The 17,782-nt window shown below is 40.5% G+C and overlaps 3 protein-coding genes across 5 annotated transcripts in view; 1 reads left to right on the plus strand and 2 right to left on the minus strand.

The window, feature by feature from the left end:
• Positions 1-584, minus strand: part of LOC101485855 (uncharacterized) — a 29,616-nt gene extending 29,032 nt beyond the window's left edge. For both annotated transcript variants that reach the window (XM_076877394.1, XM_076877400.1), the window contains exon 1: positions 1-584. In XM_076877394.1, the coding sequence (XP_076733509.1) occupies positions 1-86 (86 nt within the window). In that variant the 5' untranslated portion in view covers positions 87-584.
• On the minus strand, positions 514-8,291 carry LOC101485583 (beta-1,4-galactosyltransferase galt-1). The gene is made up of 5 exons (XM_004540275.5): positions 8,212-8,291; positions 4,869-5,504; positions 3,557-3,887; positions 3,299-3,474; positions 514-3,202 (listed from the first exon to the last, which is right to left on the minus strand). The coding sequence occupies exons 2-5, from the start codon at positions 5,471-5,473 to the stop codon at positions 2,971-2,973; spliced, it is 1,344 nt and encodes a 447-aa protein (XP_004540332.2). The 5' UTR covers positions 5,474-5,504; positions 8,212-8,291; the 3' UTR covers positions 514-2,970.
• A 1,220-nt stretch (positions 8,292-9,511) lies between these two features.
• On the plus strand, positions 9,512-12,262 carry LOC112434691 (uncharacterized). Of its 2 annotated transcripts, XM_076877552.1 has the most exons (4): positions 9,512-9,648; positions 10,575-10,723; positions 11,423-11,587; positions 11,665-12,262. In XM_076877552.1, exons 2-4 carry the CDS (start codon positions 10,667-10,669, stop codon positions 11,830-11,832), a joined length of 390 nt encoding a protein of 129 aa, XP_076733667.1. In that variant the 5' UTR covers positions 9,512-9,648; positions 10,575-10,666; the 3' UTR covers positions 11,833-12,262. The 2 variants fall into 2 exon arrangements, 1 of the variants encoding a protein (XP_076733667.1); XR_003024168.2 differs by lacking the exon at positions 10,575-10,723 and having other exon boundaries at positions 9,522-9,648.
• Positions 12,263-17,782: the final 5,520 nt, after the last annotated feature.

Raw genomic sequence — 17,782 nt, forward strand, 5'->3', positions numbered from 1 at the left:
CATCCATCCATTTTCTTCCGCTTATCCTTATCAGGGTTGCAGGTGTGCTGGAGCCTATACCCGCTGTCGTAGGGCGAGGCCTGCATCGCTGTGGTAGGCTAATGTCTTTGGACTGTGGCAGGAAGCTCTAGAAACCGGAGAGAGCCCACGGTGTCTCAGGTGTTTTCTGCCGCAAACACGGACACGCAGCCCACCAGCTGCAAACACGGACACGCAGCCCACCAGCTGCAGAAGGCTGGAGCGGTTCCCCGGACCCTCCAGCGAAGGCGGATGGAGGCTGGAGCAGTCCGTCGGACCCTCCAGCAGACGACGAAGGCTGGGGCGGTCCCTCGGATCCTCCAGCGACGGCGGACGGCTGAAGCGGTCCTCGGACCCCTCAGCGATTGGACGAGCCCCCATATGTTACACCCCGGCCTAGGCAACCGGGGTGCAACGCAGGAAAATTAAAAATAAGGCAAAAACACACGAGAAAAAACTAATACGGGCTTCCACAAAAATAATCCCAAGACGAGATTTAAAGCAAGATACGACATTTATTTACATCACCAAACACAAGGCGCCAAACTATTTACAACGGGGGGGGGGGGGGGAGATCGCAACCATGACATACAGAAACACAGGGCTTAAATACATAGAAGGAGCAATTAGGGAATGGACCACAGGAGGGAAACACAGCTGGGACAAATTAGACCTGACGAGACAAGGAAACGTAAACTGAACACTAAGATAACACAGACTTTCAAAGTAAAACAGGAAACACATAACAGTCACGCCAAAACAAAACGCCTAAAACAATACACTGCCAACGCCGAACCGTAACAACTTACTCAGAATATTTAGCAAGATTTCCTGGACTTCGTTTTTTTGTACTTCTTCCAGCTACACTGAAAAGCACCAGTCATCTCTTTTTGTAAACTGCTACAGTTGTCACATGAGTGTAAGAGGTAACATGTCAGTGTTGGGTTCATAATTTGCTTTTGCATCAAGTGGTTTCTTTTATCTAAGTTTTGTATCCATATCTCAAAATCTGTGACAACCAATCAAAAAAACAGCAATTCCCCCCATCATTGGCTGTTCTTTCATCATAAGGGATAACTCTTTTTCATGATGTTAGCATTTAACCCAGTTTGTACAAGAAGAATGCAATTTGAAAGTCTGCGGCTGTGAAACCAGTCAGGAAGTGGCATTCAACGTCCTTTTTATCGCATGCATTACTTTACTGCATTAGTCAAGCTTGTGCCTGTCGTGATGTTCTTGTTCCCATTTTTTTTCTTGTGCTCCCTGGTGTGTGCTTATCCTCTGCATGCATTTATTTTCATCATGTCTTTGTAGTTTCTGATGCTTGACAAGCAAGCTTGCTTTTCTCTGGAAGGCATCTCTATCTCTCAGCAATCTCACACACACTACTGTGGCCACAAAATTCACTAGATGCGTTTGCTCTATTTTTGAGTTTCCCACTATCACTCTCTGCCGACTAACAAGGAAATGATTACAAAATGTTATTCAACTTTTTGCATTGTGGCGACAAAATCTTATTTATCCTGATAATTCAGTACAGTGCATGAAGCAAAGAACAGTGATATAAGAATGAAAAGAATGTCGTAAGAACCCAATCTGCGACTAGTATAACGAGGAAGTTTACCATGAGTTTGACAACAGAAGTTCTTAATTAAACAATCCAAGCATGTTTGTAACCTGTCTTTCAGGAAGTTAGCTTCTTATGGCACCCCAGGGCCTCTTCTATCACAACTTATGTAAATTATTGAAAGTGTACATGTTCAAAGGTGGTGCACCTGGCCTGTCTCATGTTTCATGTTTCTCACTGCTCTCACATCATAATGACTATTTTGTTGTGGGGTGGACAAGAGAAATTTTCTTAGGGTGGCCACCCTACACATATCCAGTTCTTACATCCTGTAATATGCATTATATGTGGTTAAAATAGATATAAAACATATATCTATAAAATATCTGAAATCTGAAATCACACACACACACAAAACCCTGATAAAAACAGAGTACGGAAAAAGTTTACTGTAAAAACCACAAACACGTTTAGTGAATTATTTTCATAACCTGAAATGCAAATATAAATTGTAAATTTTAAAAACCTGTGTACAAACTTTGGAAACAATTAAGTTAATACAACCATTTACCTAAAATTGCAACCACCACGAATACTAAAAACTAAAACTAAAAACTAAAACTAGTCGATATCGCTCTCTCTTTAGCCACCGCCACTTTCCCAAATTTTCCCTGTTCCTAAATCACCAAATCCCACGTGTTGTCATATCATTTTTATCGGTGGACATGGTACACTATTCCACCAATAGGAAAGGGTGGCATTTTTTTTCCCTTATTTGCGCTGTCCAAATGCCGTTGTTACCGTTTCTTTTCACTTATCATAACTCCGGTGTTAGTGGCTTATCAATAAAATGTAAAAACTGGCATATAGTTTAAAGTCTGGACTTTCAACACAAGCTGAAATAGAGACCCTGATGCTAGAAGATGCGTGACTGCAGCTTGTAGCTATGTCAGCTTAAATTGGTCATGTGATTTGAAGGTGTGGCTGTCTGTCAACCCAGAGGGTTAATAACACTCGCCTTCATTCCAGTTCTAGAGTGGAGCAATCAACCACCTGTGTTGAAATCGGAAAATAGCCAATGTGTTGAAATGCTTATGACTGTGTGCTCTGGCACAGTCATAAGCATTGATTGCTACTAACAACAAGAAATAAAACCGTTTGCTTTATAATTATATTGATATTTAATGTTACTTGTAGCCAGACTCAGAGTGTTAATGATGGCTAATTTTAATATGCAGCACTGTGATAAGCAAAAATAGAGTGGACTTGGGATGGAAAGACATTATTTCAGGCTGGCACATGCCACCCCTGTAGGTCAGCCTGTGTTTTGTTGACCAGCTTTTTTCTCCTAAAACTTCAGTATTTGTGTTTCTGTCCATCATCTATCAGTTTTGCGTCTCTGATCTCAGCAGTTCTGCTCTCCGCAGCACCTTGATCACATTGGGGAGCAGTTTGTCTTTAAAGTCCCACAGTCGGGTGTCCACATGAAGCCGATCAAGTGGTGGATCGGTCGGAGTCCTGATTGGCGAGTGAATGATCCGACAGACGTCTGGTGGAACCTTGAACTTTGTTGCAGACATCATAAGCACATCATGCACTGAGGTCTGCTGCACTGCTCTGTAGGTGCATAAATACATGGACAATCACACAATGCCTCAGGGTTAAATGAATGCTAGTGCCGAACACTCAACCATTTGTCCCATTATAACCCACCTTGGCTGAACTATTAACTTGTGTGGATGGTAAATATTTCTGTTAGGCTCCTCTCTGTAGATATGCACCATAATATCAAAGCCTGGCACCCCATTCCATTGAGGCAGGGGTCCCCATTTATTTTGATTAAAAGTCTTCTTGGGATAGGTGTGGTTCTCAATGAGAAATACTCCTGTCTGTAGAAGAACAGTTTAGGTTTGACAGGTGCAGGAAGGAAATTTGAAAATAAATTTAGAAATGCTTAGAAAAAAATGTTACATTTGGATTCTGATTTTGGAGCGTGTTCATCAAAGACATCAGATCTTTGTGCTGGTATGGCATTATAATCTCATCAATGTCATTTAACAGGACGTAGCGGGAACGCTCCATTGATCTGTAAATGCACTCATTAAGTGTGGTCAGCTGGCCAAAGTAGTGCACGTCTCCTCCGTGCTCTGAGTGAAGCCAGCCACGAGATGGATTCAGATGCTTGTCAATGGGCCAAGGAACCATTTCCACAAAGCCCTCCTGGCTATAATTCTGCAACAGGCGGTCGAGCTCTGGACCACAGCTGGTGTTATAGATCACCACTCTGTTCACACCCAGCAACCTGGGGCAAAGTAACAGGTTTAAAGGCTTACATTTATATATTTCATTAGTTTGCTCATGCCTTTGTTATTTATTGCATTTAGCTTACAAAAATGCATTCATATCACACAGGGGAGTTAAGAAGTATACATATAACAAATAACTGGAAATGCAGAGATTTTTTGTTTGAGACGACATTTGACTTTAAAGCCACAGAAAAGCCAGTTAGGTTTAGGGGCCAGCTTCTAAAGGAAAACATTTACACAACATTATAAGGAAGTCTATATCCTGATACATGATACAGTATCTAAGCCCTCCTTTATGGATGGTTTAGCTACTGGTAGATTTAGGGGTTAGGATGTTTTGTGTGGCCTCAGTCAAATGTGGCCACATTTGGATAAAAAAGACAAACAAAAAACAAAACAAAAATAAAGAAAGTTGTGCTGTCACCGTTAATCTCGTTAAAATGACGTTAACGCCATACCCACATTAATGGGGCAAATCTCCATTAGTCAGGAGAGCCTGGACATCGCTAACGTGTTAACAAGCTAACCACGCTAACACGTTGACACCATGCAGCCCCACGCACGAGGTGAGCCACGTTAACTGGCTAATGGAGATTTGCCCCATTAATGTGGGTATGGCGTTAACGTCATTTTAACGAGATTAATGCTGGCAGCACAAAAAGAAAAAAGAAAAAACATGGGTGGGGAAAACTCCATCATTTTTATACAGTCTATGCTCCACACTTACATGTGCAGATGCACATTTAAATATCTATCAGCACCTGCTAAATTTCAAAACTTCTAATACTGGAAATATTCACTTTGGTGAGAATGTCAAAGACTCTGAAGTCAAGCCAACCTTTTCCTCCGCTCTTGAATACAGAAGCAGAAACATCACTGAAGAAATCCAGGAGCTTTACAATTAACAGCAACCGTTACACAGAGGTTTTGCTGCATAGGTTTCACTCTGTAGCTTGTAGTGCTGTTACTGTACTCACCTGTACATTTCCAGAGTCTCTGCAAACTGAAGCACATTGTTGTAGTCGCCAAACAGATTAGAGATGCAGACTGTGAAGTCAAACTTCATGTTTTCTTCCTTTTGCCTGTCGCTCTTTTGGTTTCTTATAGGAAGCCAGGTAGAGTCAGATGCACTTTCTTTGTCTGGTGTAGTCAAGAGAGTGACACGTGTAGCTTTGCAGTTCTGAGGAATCTGACACATGACGTCCGTAGTGGTGAAGGGAAAACCAAAGTGATCAGAATGTTGTAAAATTGTTGCTGGAGTGGTTTTACTTAAAACATTTGTGCAGCAAAAAACGCAGTGAAGGGGCTGTATGGAGTCTCTCTTAAATATGCCAATGATGCGTATATCCAAATCCTTCACTCTCTGGTCCACGTATGCTGACACCAGTAAGTGCTTGGTATTTTTGAGCGGGGTGATGGTCTGCTCAGATATTCCCAAGGAGCAAACACCCGCAGGCCCAGATGGTTTTGGGATGGATTTGTTGTTGTTGTTTGGCAAATTCACATTGAATAGAAGAATGAAGATTAATGCAACAATCAAGGGGAGAGCCAGCTTCTTTTTGAGAGATTTTGCTGCATCCATCCAGCCAGTGCAGATTAAGCTAATTTCCAACCTGAGGAGAAGGTGTAGAATCACAATTACAAAGAGAAATGTAAAGATTCCTTAGAAATTTGCTTTCTGCAATGTTTGTGGAACATCAACAAACCTGTTTTCAAACTTTATATTTCATTTAAGTAGCCACTTTGATGTTGTAGGAGCCATTTTTGGGTTAATACCTTATGTTGCCGCTAAAGGTCACATTTTTTTGTTTTCGTATGGTTGGTTCATGTAAAGGTATTTAAGGTAGACGCACATAATCAGCATCAGGTGTGTTGTTAATCGTAAGAAGGCACACAGTTTATGACCACTGCGCTGTTATGTTAAAATGATGTTGGAATAAAGACCAAAAGGACAAGATAAGTACTGCTGGAGTTATTGGACTGTTTAATTAATTCATGCATACCAGTGAAATCGCGTCACCCCCCGTTAATTCAATTCAATTCAATTTTATTTATATAGCGCCAAATCACAACAAAAGTCGCCTCAAGACGCTTTATATTGTACAGTAGATGCAGAGAAAAGCCCAACAATCATATGACCCCCTATGAGCAAGCACTTTGGCGACAGTGGGAAGGAAAAACTCCCTTTTAACAGGAAGAAACCTCCGGCAGAACCAGGCTCAGGGAGGGGCGGGGCCATCTGCTGCGACGGGTTGGGGTGAGAGAAGGAAAACAGGATAAAGACATGCTGTGGAAGAGAGACAGAGATTAATAACAGATATGATTCAATGCAGAGAGGTCTGTTAACACATAGTGAGTGAGAAAGGTGACTGGAAAGGAAAAATTCAATGCATCATGGGAATCCCCGGAAGTCTATTGCAGCATAACAGAAAGTGTGCTTCGGATGAAGCACGAGAAGATTGTACTATGAAAAAAGAATGTATTTAAAAGTTTTTAATTTGCTAAGCAAATAAGCTCCTCAGAAACACCACTGTGTTTGAGCAGGAACAGGAAGTGATAACAAACACCTCAGTGGCCTTAAGAAAGCTCACCTGTGTCCCAGGATACTAGTCAATGTCAACCACTGTACTATTGAGAGCATTCTCACCAACGGCATATCAGTGTAGTACAACAATTTTACCACAGATGGTTAAATAACACTAAACCAGATGGTAAAAAAAATTGCCCAATGTATCACTGGCACTCATTTGGCCAGCACAGCCCACTGAATGGTCATTAATCAATGGGCTTTGATTAGTGCTAGTTGATCAATGGTCATGACAATTTGCAAATTAATGATCAAGGAACTGACCTCACAGCTTATTGTTCATTCAGTGGACTAGTTTCAGTCATTGTGCAAATGTACTGTTTATAAGGTTGGGGAAACCTGCAGTCAGCTGAGACTAAAGAAGTCACTTGGATGAGTGACGATTCTCCCACTGAAAGCACTACGTCCAGATCAACAGAATCAACCTTTTGGGATATACTTACCTGGATGATTGAGCATGCATCAAGATACCCATTTCTTTATTTGCAAGTTCACCATATAATTGATTTGGCAGATTTTTACACAAAAGTTAACTTTTTTACAAAACATGTAAACCACAACATTATAGAGCTAAAGAGTGTCCTTGAAGAAAGAAAGAAAAAACGTAAATCCTATTAAACAAGTTAGTTTAAGAAAATGGAATATGACCTGATATTGTTTGACTTATTGAGTTCTTTTGCAGCACCAAATATCAATAAGATTCACTTTAACTTCCATTTTGAATCCCCCTTCAGTTTTCTGTAGACAACCCATACTAGACGCTCCTTTACAAAATCAAGGGACCCTGTGGTAGAACTTGACCTAAGTGGCTAAAGAAGGGCAGGAGACAGATCCTGTCCAGTGTAGTGAGCGATTTATTTACCATTTTTGTGACCAAACAATATTGACAAAAATAAATAAGAAACTCAACTCCATAGTTAACTCAGTTCAAATAAACATAACTGAACTTTTTGTGGACCACACTCCCTTCCCTTGTTTAATTCTTTCACTTCTTATTAGTACATGGCCCAAGAGTTGCCACCAGTCCACTCTGAGGCCTTCCCCAAACCGCAGCTCAATTCATGTTTAAGCCTTTTGCCTTTATCGATAAAAACACTGTCAAATATAAAATGAGGACGTGGGCCCAGCTAGCGAAACAGCAATGGTCACTGAGTTTTGTCCTTACAGTTTATCCTCAGACAAAAAATGATTAATCCTGAGGGCAAAACATTCAAACCAGTCTGACAAAGAACCAAAAACAGTTGCATCCTTATCCCCAGGCCCAGGTTATGATGCCACAAGAGCAATGCCTTTTCTTCTTTTCCCCACATTATGACTAAGATGATCAACAGCGACCCTCAGGACCAGTAGCGGTTTTAGATACGAGCGACACCTGCGGTTGCCCGGGGCGGCATCGTGGTGGGGGGCGGCATCACGGGCATCGACAAAAAAAAAAAAATGCTCGTACTCATGCTGCCCCGACGTCAGCCAGCGCATATTGGGAATGGCATAGGCACCGACTGGTTTATCGCCCATTTGCTGGGAGTAAGGGCAAAGACTGTGCAGTGAAAAATAAAGTGTTAAACAGTAAAGAAGAGTCGAATAGAGATTTAAGTGGTATCGACTCGGAAATAGATCCAGTTTAAAGCATCGAATTAAGGCAATGAGTAGAAACTTAGCTCTAACAGAAATCGGACACGCATTATAAGAACGTTTGTATTAGTTTTAATACTCCATTGAAATATTATATTTACCGTTAATTAACTTGAGGAAGCGGTGTAGTCAGGGCGTTCCTCCTGCTGTTGTTCGAGAGACGACAGATGCATCTCCGTTTATTTCCTACTGCGCCTAGTAACTGATTTTACTACCTCGCCCGCAACGCGTAGACGGAAAAAAAAAAAACAGAAATAATGGCTTGTGGTGTTCTGTGTATCACGTCGCACTCGTTTCCTTCGCGATATCTTTTCAGGCAGTAACTACTTTCATTTTACACGAATATTTTATATTTTACTCCACACTTCTGGGTAGATTTTGATGACGTTTATAATATATTTGAGTGGATTCTAGTGCATTTAAATTGTGTCAGTCCATTGTAACTGTGTTCTCATGTGTCCTGGTGCAGCCACAACAACCTGGTGCTAAATGCCCAGAAGACAGTGGAGATTATTGTGGACTTCAGGAAGCACACAGCCCCACTCCCCCCCATCATCCTGACTGACACCCCCATCACCTCTGTGGACTCATTCCGCTTCCTGGGTACCACCATCACCCACACTCAGAAAAATTATGGTTCTTAAATGGTTCTTCAGATGTCTTCATGGTTCTTTAAAGAACCATAATACGTCAAAGAACCTTTTTATTTTGTGGATGGTTCTTCAGCTATTACAAATGGTTCTTTAAAGAGCAAAGGGTTCTTCATCCTTAGCAATCTAAGTTTGATGGTGTAAATGGCATAAATATTTATTCACTATAACGAGGCTGTGAATTATACTGTGTATTTTCTTTGTGTGCATGTGTGCGCGAAGGGGGAGGGCGGGATACCTGGCAATTACCCTTTAAGAGAAGATGGTAGGAAACTGAATATTCAAATAAAAGTTAGAAATATTTGCAAACAGTAGACACAATACACACATTCAAATACTGTACTTTAGTTTTAAATTTTAATAAAGCATTACTATTTTCTACTCCAAGGCATTACTTTTGAGATTATTATATTGTTACACCCCAGCCCAGGGAAAAGCGGCATGCGACAATTTTGAAAATATAGCATAATGATAATACTAGTTATTGTAAACGTTACAATATTATTGTAAAGTCAAATTATAAAATACAAGTAAATAACAATTGCAGAACAGAATGTCAGTGTAATGAACACACACTTCGTTTTGACAAAGCGCACTGCTTAGGTAAATGATCTGAGTAGTTGTTCATCACTGAGCAATTTGTTAATGTGTGTTTCGAGCCAAATAAATGACAGGGAGAGAGAGTGACGTCAGAACACGTCATACTATAACCTCCCGGGAGCGGACGGAGGGGGTCAGTCGTTGGGATGCGCATGCGCAGACAGAGTGTGCGAGCAGCGGGCCTTGACCTTTCGGGAAAAAAACTCACGGACGGTGACAGCGAAACGGATAACAGTCTTCAGTACCTGCTGGACTTTGAAGCTGTGGATTCTGGGACTGTTAGAAAAGGTAAGACATTTTCATTAAAACCTTATTACTGTTTTGTTTTTGTTACTCGTCATTGTAGCTTGCTGTTAATGTTGTGCTAACAGTAGCGATTAGCTAGATACGTTAGCCGTTGAGGTCAGCGCAATTTAGTATCCAACTGTTTTCCTAACAAAACCACTGTTATAATTAAGTGAAGCTGCTCCCAGCTAATTTGAACCTTTGGCTTCTAAAATATGTGGTTCAATTGCGTGCTGCGTACATAACCTAATGTCAGCTAGACCGAAATTAAAATTTAATATATTGTTAAAGTCACTAAAATGGCGCCTGAAGCCTGTTGTGGCGTGAGCTCTGTGTCTGCTCTAGAAACTCTGAAATTCTGTAGATCTGAGCTGTACATTAAATACTCACATGAACCTGTACTTTGAATTCTGTAAGAGCTGTATAAAATACAGCTATGCATAAGAGTTTTGAATGAATAATTAGATTAGATACAGTAACTCTTTATTGTCTAATCAAATTATATAGAAATGAATAGAAATGTGACATGAGAAGGTGTGTCTTTGACTGTTCCTGCATAACTTAGTTTCGGACTAGTTGACAAGTTATGCTCCGGTCATTTGATGTTTCCAAGATAGATGTTCTTTTGTAATATAGTTAATTTTTTTGTATATTTCATTTATCCACCATCATAAATCATACATACAAGCCAAGAAGAGGTCGTTATACTAACAAGAGGTATCAGCGCTGGGCCAAAGTTCAGCACATGGTTAAAGTTTGTAATCCAGCCAGGGTGTAAATATCACTCAGCAGCCAGAGCTGAAGCAGGTAGCATCAACACAGAAATCTACTCTACCCGGCTTAAATCACAAGAGCACCTCTGACCAAAAAGCTGTAGATTTTTCTTGTTTGCACAAATTAATCCAGATTCACATTAATTGTGTTCACAGCTCCAACAAAATGAGGAAGAGAAGGGGGAGAAACACAATTAGGTTGAGTTACAATTGGATGGAAGGCGAGGACAAGGAGAAGGAAGCTTGGGATGAGGAGGAAGAAAAGCAGCAGGAGCATCTTTAGGGATCCCTATGATGTCATTGAGGTTTGTTTCATTAGTATGGTCCTCTCACAAAGAAAGATGACTTGTTTTAGTTCACCTACTTCCTGTATTAAATAGTGATGTGCAAAATGTTGTGGAAAACCATGGAACAGGCACGTATAGTGCATCTGCAGGTAAATGAACATCAAATCTCTAAGACAGACTGAAATCTGTATATTTATCACCCTTATGATAAAACCCATGTCAGCCATTGGTTTATGGACTTTGTATTTTGAAGCCTCAACATTTGCTTTATTGCTGTTGCTATGTTGGGACCATATTAGGATGAGGGATCAGAATCTGGAGTCATGCACACTATTGTTTCATTTAGTGTGTATCCATAAGATTCGTACAGCAGATCCAAGTTGTGCCTTGAAAACAGGAAAGTCGTCTGCATAGAGGAGAACTGTAATAGCAGGCTTGTACAAAGTGAGGCTTTGTGCACTCGTTTTACTTCTGTCACCCTGTTTTGATGCAGATTTCACTTGAAATCAGGCAAGAACTGGACTTATTTTTTTATGTGTTCTTGTGAATTGATTGTGTATCGCATACATTTGATTTGACTTTCTGCAAGACAAAGGTCGTCCACTGGCCAAAAAAGTTTTCCAAATACCTCCACGTGATCTAGCCTGGATTTAGAAAAGAATAGCAAAAAAAATCTGCACCTCCTGCTTCAGATGCAATTTGTGTTTCTGTGTTCAGAGGCAGCGGCGAGAGGGGAGACCTCGGCTCATCCAGCTGGAGAGCCTGACCAGGAGGAGTCGAACATTAACTCAGCTCTTCCAGGGCACCCTGCAGACTCGGCTGTTGGCATCGACGAGGGATGACGTGAACGCCAAACTGGAGTCCATCACAGGTCAACTGCAGGTATGCGAGTCAGACCTTATGAGGAGGGTTTCACTTTTCTCTCTTCTTTATAATTGACTCTTTTCTCTCTCTTTCAGCTCCTTGTCTCAGAGTGGGAGGGATTTGAAGCACAAAGGGAGGAACTTGTCGTTTGGTTGGCTGATATGGATGTCCGCCTGAGTGAGGTTGACCAGCTGACAGGAAACACCAGTGAAAAACTGAAACAACTGCAGGTGTGGGCTTGTTTTGATATGACATATGTTTGATATGAAACATACGTCAGAGACATTGTCCTAAACTGGACTAACAAAGGGCCATGAGTACAACATGAAAAGTACATTACATAGCGTAAGGCTGAAGTTCATTGATCATTTTAATCATAAACTTGTTGTTGAAATGTTTTTACTGAACATGCAAACATCTGCTGATGAAAATGTGTTGATTTATTGGTCTGTTATGAAGCTATTTCTAATGTGTTTTATCACTTTCTGATGTTTTATTAATTAAACAATACATGTGTTATTTTTTGTGTTATCTGTAGCTATAGTATTTATATATATTTATTTATAGTATAGCAAATATATTTAATTATTACTGTTTAAAACACTAATATGTGACATGTATTAGTAGTGATGTTGTGCTGAGGGTTAAAATGCCTTTTTGTCTTTTGGTATACTACAAAATGACAATAAACCATTAATATATGTCTATGCTGTGCTCGTATTTATTTTACCCTGCTCAAATTCAATTTGATGCATTTTATTTTGAAAGATTTAAAATGGTTTTTTAAAGAACCACTGAAAAAAGGTTCTTTAAAATGGTTCTTTTAAAGAACCATTTGAAGGACCTTTTTAAAAATGGTTCTTTAAAGAACCATTTTTAAAAAGGTTCTTTGAAAAACCATTAAAGGTGCCCCAAAGAACCATTTCTTGATGGTTCTTTGGGGCACCTTTAAAGGTTCTTCAATGAACCACTGAAAGAAATGGTTCTTCAAAGAACCATTGTTTGAAAGGTTCTTTGTGGCACCAAAAAAGGTTCTTCTATGGCATCAGTCTAAAGAACCACTTTTGGTTCCAGTTGGCACCTTTATTTTTCTGAGTGCAGGACCTGAAGTGGGAGCCCACCATCACCTCCGTCATCAAGAAAGCCCAGCAGAGGATGTACTTCCTGAGGCAGCTGAAGAAATTCAACCTGCCAACACGGACGATGATGCAATTCTACACTGCAATCATCGAGTCCATCCTCACCTCCTCCATCACCGTGTGGTACGCTGGAGCCACTATCAGGGACAAACAGAGACTGCAGCGTGTTGTGCGCTCTGCTGAGAAGGTGATTGGCTGCAGACTCCCATCTTTGCAGGACCTGTACACCTCCAGGACATTGCGGCGTGCAGCTCGGATCTCAGCTGACCCTTCTCACCCTGGACACAGTCTGTTTGACGTGCTCCCCTCAGGCAGGAGGCTCCGGTCCATTCGCACCAGAACCTCTCGCCATAAGAACAGTTTCTTCCCCTCTGCTGTTGGACACATGAACAATAACCGTATGACTGTCCCCGCCACAAACACATGACCCTACGCTGTGTCACTGCATCATTCCATGTTTGCACTGATCACCACCTGCACTCATGTATATATCTTTCTACGCAGCACTTTTAATTCTTATTCTTATGTATATATCTCCTGTATATCTCATGCACATATCTTTCTACATAGCACTTTTAATTCTTATTCCTACTTTTATTTTTTTTTTCATGTCTATTTAATCCCAATTATGACAGTATGTTTGCACTGAAGCACCGCAGCAATTTCCTAATGTTGTAAACCTGCACAACATTTGGCAATAAACCCCTTTCTGATTCTGATTCTGATTCTCATAGTGCAGTGCATTACAAAAATGACATTTTACATATCTGTGGTAAGATTTTGAACTGTTTTGAACAGATCAGCAGAAGTCAGGCAAAGATCGTCTTATATAACTGAATGTTTAAAAAAACAAAAATCCACTCAAATCACATAATCATGTGCATAATATTCCTATTTTTCAACTGTAACTGTGGTTTTGTAACAGGAGGTACAATAACTTAATTGGATGCTTATTCAGATTGACCGACGCTGTCATGGGCTAGGTCTGTGACCCAGTGTTTGAGTTCTTATATGTATCTTTTGTATTCATTTGTGCCCTAGTTTAGCTCACCTAGTTAATTTCTAGATTGCTCTTTAGTCTTGTTCCTTAGTTGTTTATGTCATCTCCCCCTGTACTAAGTCTCCCTGGTTCATGCGTCATGTCTGCGTGGTTATGTTTAGTTCATGTCATGTCTAATCTCCATGTTTCCTGTTTTACTTTGAAAGTCTGCATTCAATGTCAGTGTATTTATGTTTCACCTCTCCTGTCCTGTCGTTAGGTTCATGTGTGTCAGCTGTGCTCCCATGTGTGGCCACTTCCCCTGATCATCCCTCATGTGTATTTAGTCTCTGTGTTTCATGTAGTTGTGTCGCGTACATGCTGTCTTCTTATAGCTTAAAAAAAAGTATAAGGAACAAAAGGAAAATAAATCAAAACTCATAGAAGAGACTAAAGACATGTCATGATCCCCATCCTCACCTTGCTGACCTCCCTGTTTCTGCCTTTCTCTCCACTTCATCCTCTCTGCCTCAGTCCTGTTTTTCCTTGTTTGTGTGTTTTACATGTGTGCATGTGTATCTGCAGTACAGTGGAATTTCCCACAAAACTTTTTCAGTTCCGTACACCTGCTGGCATTTGGTTGTTGAATGACTCAGACTTTAGTGATTGTCATATATCTTGTTTGCCTGCGATGAACTTACTTGCTCTTTCTCGTGTGTAGGAGTCTGTGAATAAGAGGTGTGGGGAGTGTGGTGAGCAACTGTGAATAGCAGGTGAGCTAAAGTGGACAGCAGTCTCTGGAAGAAGAATCACTGGCACCTGGGATCAGGATTGATCACTACTGTGGAATTGTGGTTTTTGGTGACTGTTGTTATTGCTTTTTATCATCATAAATAAATTTACATAATTTAATGACACGGCAGGGCTGAAATAAACTATTAACATGGGATAACACAGCTGTGTTACATTCAGGTGTTAATGTGTGCCAGGGAAATCTGGAATCACATATTCAATTTATATGTAATTCAAGTTCTTTTCTTTTCTTCTTGGCACTGCAACTGCAAGAGATCATGAAGTAGTATCATGTTGGAGTTTGGACCATGTGAGGTGCTGTAGACCAAGTGGCAAAGAAGGTGATAAATAGACAGCATCAGCATAGTCAAGTTTTTTTTAACTGTCCTTTATTTCTGGCATCTCCATTATGGCATTTAAAAAACAAACCTATCTAACTAGTGAAATAAGTACACTATACGAGGCAAATTATGTAAAGATTAGTAATACAATCCAAAAAGATTTGATTAAATGGGCTCCGCTTAGCTCAAGAATAGAGGTAATAAAAATGAATGTGCTTCCTCGACTACTGTATCTATTCACTTCATTGCCAATCCATATACCAGATGAACAATTTGGTAGATGGGATAAATTAGTTAGTAGATTTATTTGGAAAGGGACAAAGCCAAGAATAAGATTTAAAATACTCCAATTAAGAAAAGAAAAAGGAGGACTTGCCCTCCCGAATTTCAAGGAATATTTCTATGCAGCTCAGCTGAGATATATTGTTTACTGGTGTTCACCGGATTACACCTCAAAATGGAAGCATATGGAGATAAATTATTGCTTATCATGTCATCCAAAAGCAAGATTGGGAGAAGAAACTATCCAGTCTACGAACACAAATCTCATTACTGAATTCACTATTAAACTCTGGTGGATTATAGTGAAGAAATATAGAATTATAGAAGCCTGTAAATTGCTGATTTGGCCTGCATATTCTCGAAAATTCCAAAGTGGACAATGGGATAGTACATTTTTAAGATGGGTCAATAAAGGAATTACAGCAATGTGTACATTAATAGATGGGACAACATTCAAATCCTTCGAGAATCTACAGAGACAATTTGGACTGGATAAATCAGATTTATTTAGGTATTTTCAATTAAGACATTTTTACAATACAGAAATTAGGAAGACGTTCTTGAGAGAAGGAAGCCATATAATAGAAATAATAACAGGTGCATATAAAAATCCTCCATCAAGAATTTTATCGAAATTATATAATGGCCTGCAAAATTTGAATAGGAATGAAACATTATATATCAAACAAAAGTGGGAATCGGAATTACATCTTGAGTTGTCAGAGGATGACTGGCGATCCGTATGTCTCACACAGCATAATTCCACTAGCTCTAGACAATGGAGAGAATATGGCTGGAAAAATGTGATTAGGTTCTTTATTACTCCTTATATCAAAAGCAAGCAGCTGAAAACACCCCAACAATGCTGGAGATTATGTGGAGACTGGGACGCCAGTCATTCTCATGTGTTTTGGAAGTGTAAAAATATCAAACCTTACTGGGAAAGCATTGCGGTAACAATGACGAAAGTGCTGGAGTATGACGTGCTGTGTGAGGCACAAGTAATGTATTTTGGAATATGGGAAAATGTAAGAAAGGAGGACCATTAATTGTTTAAAATTATGTTGTTGTCAAGCAAAAAGGTAATAACAAAAAACTGGCTGAAAAGTGACCCTTTAAAATTGGAAGAATGGACTGATGTAATCGAGGACATACAGTGGGGCAAAAAAGTATTTAGTCAGCCACCGATTGTGCAAGTTCCCCCACTTAAAATGATGACAGAGGTCAGTAATTTGCACCAGAGGTACACTTCAACTGTGAGAGACAGAATGTGAAAAAAAAAATCCATGAATCCACATGGTAGGATTTGTAAAGAATTTATTCGTAAATCAGGGTGGAAAATAAGTATTTGGTCAATAACAAAAATACAACTCAATACTTTGTAACATAACCTTTGTTGGCAATAACAGAGGTCAAACGTTTACTATAGGTCTTTACCAGGTTTGCACACACAGTAGCTGGTATTTTGGCCCATTCCTCCATGCAGATCTTCTCGAGAGCAGTGATGTTTTGGGGCTGTCGCCGAGCAACACGGACTTTCAACTCCCGCCACAGATTTTCTATGGGGTTGAGGTCTGGAGACTGGCTAGGCCACTCCAGGACTTTCAAATGCTTCTTACGGAGCCACTCCTTTGTTGCCCGGGTGGTGTGTTTTGGATCATTGTCATGTTGGAAGACCCAGCCTCGTTTCATCTTCAAAGTTCTCACTGATGGAAGGAGGTTTTGGCTCAAAATCTCACGATACATGGCCTCATTCATTCTGTCCTTAACACGGATCAGTCGTCCTGTCCCCTTGGCAGAAAAACAGCCCCATAGCATTATGTTTCCACCCCCATGCTTCACAGTAGGTATGGTGTTCTTGGGATGCAACTCAGTATTCTTCTTCCTCCAAACACGACGAGTTGAGTTTATACCAAAAAGTTCTACTTTGGTTTCATCTGACCACATGACATTCTCCCAATCCTCTGCTGTATCATCCATGTGCTCTCTGGCAAACTTCAGACGGGCCTGGACATGCACTGGCTTCAGCAGCGGAACACGTCTGGCACTGCGGGATTTGATTCCCTGCCGTTGTAGTGTGTTACTGATGGTGACCTTTGTTACTTTGGTCCCAGCTCTCTGCAGGTCATTCACCAGGTCCCCCCGTGTGGTTCTGGGATCTTTGCTCACCGGTCTCATGATCATTTTGACCCCACGGGATGAGATCTTGCGTGGAGCCCCAGATCGAGGGAGATTATCAGTGGTCTTGTATGTCTTCCATTTTCTGATGAGTGCTCCAACAGTTGATTTTTTCACACCAAGCTGCTTGCCTATTGTAGATTCACTCTTCCCAGTCTGGTGCAGGTCTACATTACTTTTCCTGGTGTCCTTCGAAAGCTCTTTGGTCTTGGCCATGGCAGAGTTTGGAGTCTGACTGTTTGAGACTGTGGACAGGTGTCTTTTATACAGATGATGAGTTCAAACAGGTGCCATTCATACAGGTAACGAGTGGGGGACAGAAAAGCGTCTTACAGAAGACGTTACAGGTCTGTGAGAGCCAGAGATTTTCCTTGTTTGAGGTGACCAAATACTTATTTTCCACCCTAATTTACGAATAAATTCTTTACAAATCCTACCATGTGGATTCATGGATTTTTTTTTCACATTCTGTCTCTCACAGTTGAAGTGTACCTCTGGTGCA

This window comes from Maylandia zebra, linkage group LG19 (genome assembly GCF_041146795.1).
Source record: "Maylandia zebra isolate NMK-2024a linkage group LG19, Mzebra_GT3a, whole genome shotgun sequence".
NCBI classification, from domain to species: Eukaryota; Metazoa; Chordata; class Actinopteri; order Cichliformes; family Cichlidae; genus Maylandia; species Maylandia zebra.

Excerpts from the sequence above, each read along its gene's own strand:
- LOC101485583 (XM_004540275.5), bottom strand. The coding sequence starts at position 5,473 with ATGGATGCAGCAAAATCTCTCAAAAAGAAGCTGGCTCTCCCCTTGATT. Across the intron at positions 3,888-4,868 it reads GAGACTCTGGAAATGTACAG|GTTGCTGGGTGTGAACAGAG; the intron begins GTGAGTACAGTA and ends ACTTTGCCCCAG. Across the intron at positions 3,475-3,556 it reads TCCAAAATCAGAATCCAAAT|ACAGGAGTATTTCTCATTGA; the intron begins GTAACATTTTTT and ends GTTCTTCTACAG.
- LOC112434691 (XM_076877552.1), top strand. The coding sequence starts at position 10,667 with ATGAGGAGGAAGAAAAGCAGCAGGAGCATCTTTAGGGATCCCTATGAT. Across the intron at positions 10,724-11,422 it reads ATCCCTATGATGTCATTGAG|AGGCAGCGGCGAGAGGGGAG; the intron begins GTTTGTTTCATT and ends TTCTGTGTTCAG. Across the intron at positions 11,588-11,664 it reads CCATCACAGGTCAACTGCAG|CTCCTTGTCTCAGAGTGGGA; the intron begins GTATGCGAGTCA and ends TCTCTCTTTCAG.